The sequence below is a fragment of the Myotis davidii genome, unplaced genomic scaffold (assembly GCF_000327345.1).
Source record: "Myotis davidii unplaced genomic scaffold, ASM32734v1 scaffold997, whole genome shotgun sequence".
NCBI classification, from domain to species: domain Eukaryota; kingdom Metazoa; phylum Chordata; class Mammalia; order Chiroptera; family Vespertilionidae; genus Myotis; species Myotis davidii.
Window position 1 is genome coordinate 222715 of NW_006288449.1, and position 3325 is coordinate 226039.

General features: G+C 38.5%; 1 protein-coding gene across 1 annotated transcript in view; it reads left to right on the forward strand.

The window, feature by feature from the left end:
• NDUFA5 (NADH:ubiquinone oxidoreductase subunit A5) overlaps positions 1–3325 on the forward strand; it is a 10425-nt gene that overhangs the window by 474 nt on the left and 6626 nt on the right. The window contains exon 2 of the mRNA XM_015561761.1: positions 394–540. Coding sequence (XP_015417247.1) covers positions 394–540 — 147 coding nt within the window. The remainder of the gene's footprint in view (positions 1–393; positions 541–3325) is intronic.

Sequence of the window (3325 nt, forward strand, 5' to 3'; positions counted from 1 at the left end):
CCAACTGTCAAATTACAGCAGGAAGGCTGGGGAGTGTGTGTGGGGGGTAAGAGATCAATCGAAGGACTTATATGCATGCATATAAGCATAACCAATGAACACCAGACACTGGGGGGTGGGGTAAGGATATGTGCCGGGGAGGCTGGGGGAAGATCAATGGGGAAAAAAAGGAGATATATGTATTACTATTTGTAATACTTTAAACAAGAAAATAAAATTTAAAAAAGAATAGAAAAAATAAATAAAAATCATATATATATATGATAGATAGGGCATAGACATAAATTGCAGCCAAAGTCAAGTGGTTTTTAAAAAAACAGTTGTCTTTTTTTTTTTTCTTTAAGCTGTGAAACTTTTTTAAGTGTCCCATTTTAATTTCTGGTGGTATTTTAAAACAGACATTTGTATGATTTGTCTTTTCAGAGGTTAAGAATATTGTACACAAAGATTCTTGATGTTCTTGAGCAAATCCCTAAAAATGCAGCATATCGAAAATATACAGAGCAGATTACAAATGAGAGGCTGGATATGGTGAAAGCGGTAAGTAGCGGACTTAATTTTGCTTGCTTGGATTTATGGTATCCACGGCAACATTTAACAACAACAGAAATGGAGTTGCTTTTTTTTTGCATATTCTGCTCTCTTTCCTCTTATTTCTCTTCTTTTTCCTTCCATGCTTCTCTTCCATCCTTTCTCTTCCTTCATTCATCAAACACCTGCTTACTGAGAGCTTTCTGTATGCAAGGCCCTATAGATGCTGGAGTAAAGGCATAAGATCAAGTCCGTTTCCTAGGTTAACACTGTGCCTTTTTTACCTCTCTTTTCTGCCCAGTCCTTCATTGATCTTTTATTTTTTACATCAGTCTTTTAGATACATCAATCTTCATCCTTTTTTTCTAGTTTCAGAGTATAGAATGAAAACAAAACAAAAAAAAGTGTGTTGTGTTTAAAGAAAACTGTCAGAAGCAACTCTTACAAAGTGCGTTGTTTCAAAAAGGAGAGGACCACATTGGTCACTTAACTACAAAATTTTATTGAGCATTTTAAGGACTGAATATCTGTGCCCCCTTAGAACAGCCGTTCTCAACCTGTGGGTCGCGACCCCTTTGGGGGTCGAACGACCCTTTCACAGGGGTCGCCTAAGACCATTGGAAAACACATATATAATTATATACTGTTTTTGTGATTAATCACTATGCTTTAATTATGTTCAATTTGTAACAATGAAAATACATCCTGCCTATCAGATGTTTACATGACGATTCATAACAGTAGCAAAATTACAGTTATGAAGTAGCAACGAAAATAATTTTATGGTTGGGGGTCACCACAACATGAGGAACTGTATTAGAGGGTCGCGGCATCAGGACGGTTGAGAACCACTGCCTTAGAATGTATGTTGAAGCCTGATGAGGTTCCTGTGGCTGGAACCTCTATGGAAGTAATAAGGTTACGGAGGTGATACGGCTGATGCTCTGACCCAGAAGAGAGTGTCCTTAGGACAGTGATGGCGAACCTTTTGAGCTCGGCGTGTCAGCATTTTGAAAAACCCTAACTTAAGTCTGGTGCCGTGTCACATACAGAAATTTTTTGATATTTGCAACCATAGTAAAACAAAGACTTATATTTTTGATATTTATTTTATATATTTAAATGCCATTTAACAAAGAAAAATCAACCAAAAAAATGAGTTCGCGTGTCACCTCTGACCGCGTGTCATAGGTTCGCCATCCCTGCCTTAGGAGAAGAGACACCAGAGTGCTGCATGAGGACACAGTGAGAAGGTGGCTCTCTGCAAGCCAGGAAGATAGCTTTCACAAGAAACCTACCCGGCCAGACCTTGATCCTGGACTTTCAGTCTCCAGAACTGTGAGAAAATAAATTTCTGTAGCTTAAGCCACCCACTCCATGGTATTTTGTAGGGAGCCTGAGCAGACGAATATAAGCGGGTAACAGCTTCCAAATCAAAGGCTCTAGACCAGTGGTTCTCAACCTTCCTAATGCCTCGACCCTTTAACACAGTTCCTCATGTTGTGGTGACCCCCAACCATAAAATTATTTTCGTTGCTACTTCATTACTATAATTTTGCTACTATTATGAATCATAATGTAAATATCTGATATGCAGGATGTATTTTCATTGTTACAATTGAACATAATTAAAGCATAGTGATTAATCACAAAAACGATATGTAATTATATATGTGTTTTCCAATGGTCTTAGGTGACCCCTGTGAAAGGGTCATTTGACCCCCAAAGGGGTCGCGACCCACAGGTTGAGAACCGCTGCTCTAGACAGTAGACCGCTTTTGATTCTTTTAGCCCCGCCCCCCCCGCCCTATTGTCAAATTCCCACACTAGCACTTATTTCATGAAGTTTTGCAGTTATCCAAAATTATGTTCATAAACTCCAAAAGTAATTGACATATATGCAATAAGTAGTCTAATGTGAGGAGCTTTTATCGTTTCCATAGTTATACAACAAAACAATGCAATTTGATGTGGAACTTTTAGCTTGGTAATTGTGGAATTAATTTAATTGTGGAGGCTAAAGTCTCTAAAGGGGAAATTTGCATTTCTTTTAATTTTTCTTAAGGACAATGGGCTTATATATTTTTTCCCATTACAGAGTAAGAAATTTCCTTTTTTCCTTTCATAAGGTGAATGTCTTCAACTCTATTTTATTCTTTCTCTTCTTTCCTTCTCAGATAGCCTTAAAATGTAGTTATATTGTTCTATCTTAAAAGAAAAAGAAAACTTTTTATATTTTCCTTTACTTTTGCCCTGTTTCTCTTCTCTCTCATAGCCACTGTCAAGTGAAGAATAGTTCACTGTCATTTCTTTCACTTACTAGTTCTAAATCGTTTTCCCTGGCCTGTGCTGTTTCAGTTGCCTGCCTTTTAACTGATTGGTCTGTGTATAGTCCCATTCTACATTATTGTTTATCCTGCACTGCCAGTACAGTGATATTTTTCAATATGTGAATTACAGTGTCTTTCTCCTTAAAAACTTTACCAAGGTTTTCTGTCAGTGTTGCTCACAGACTGACTTTATAGGTTTATGCTGAGCTGGCTGTGGAAACTCGACTTTCTATGCTTATCTGCATGATTTTGATGTACAGTCAGGTTTGGAACCACGGGCTTACATGGTCAAATCCTTGATGGATGGAAGGCCTCCAAGGTCTGGCTCTAGGTTATCTTCCCAATCTTACCTTACCATTTCCTGTTTTGTGAGCTGTGCTCAGCAATACCAGACTGCTGACAGTTATGGGAATTCCAGGCCACTTTATTTTTGTGTCCGTCCGCCCCCCCCCCCCCCCCCCCCC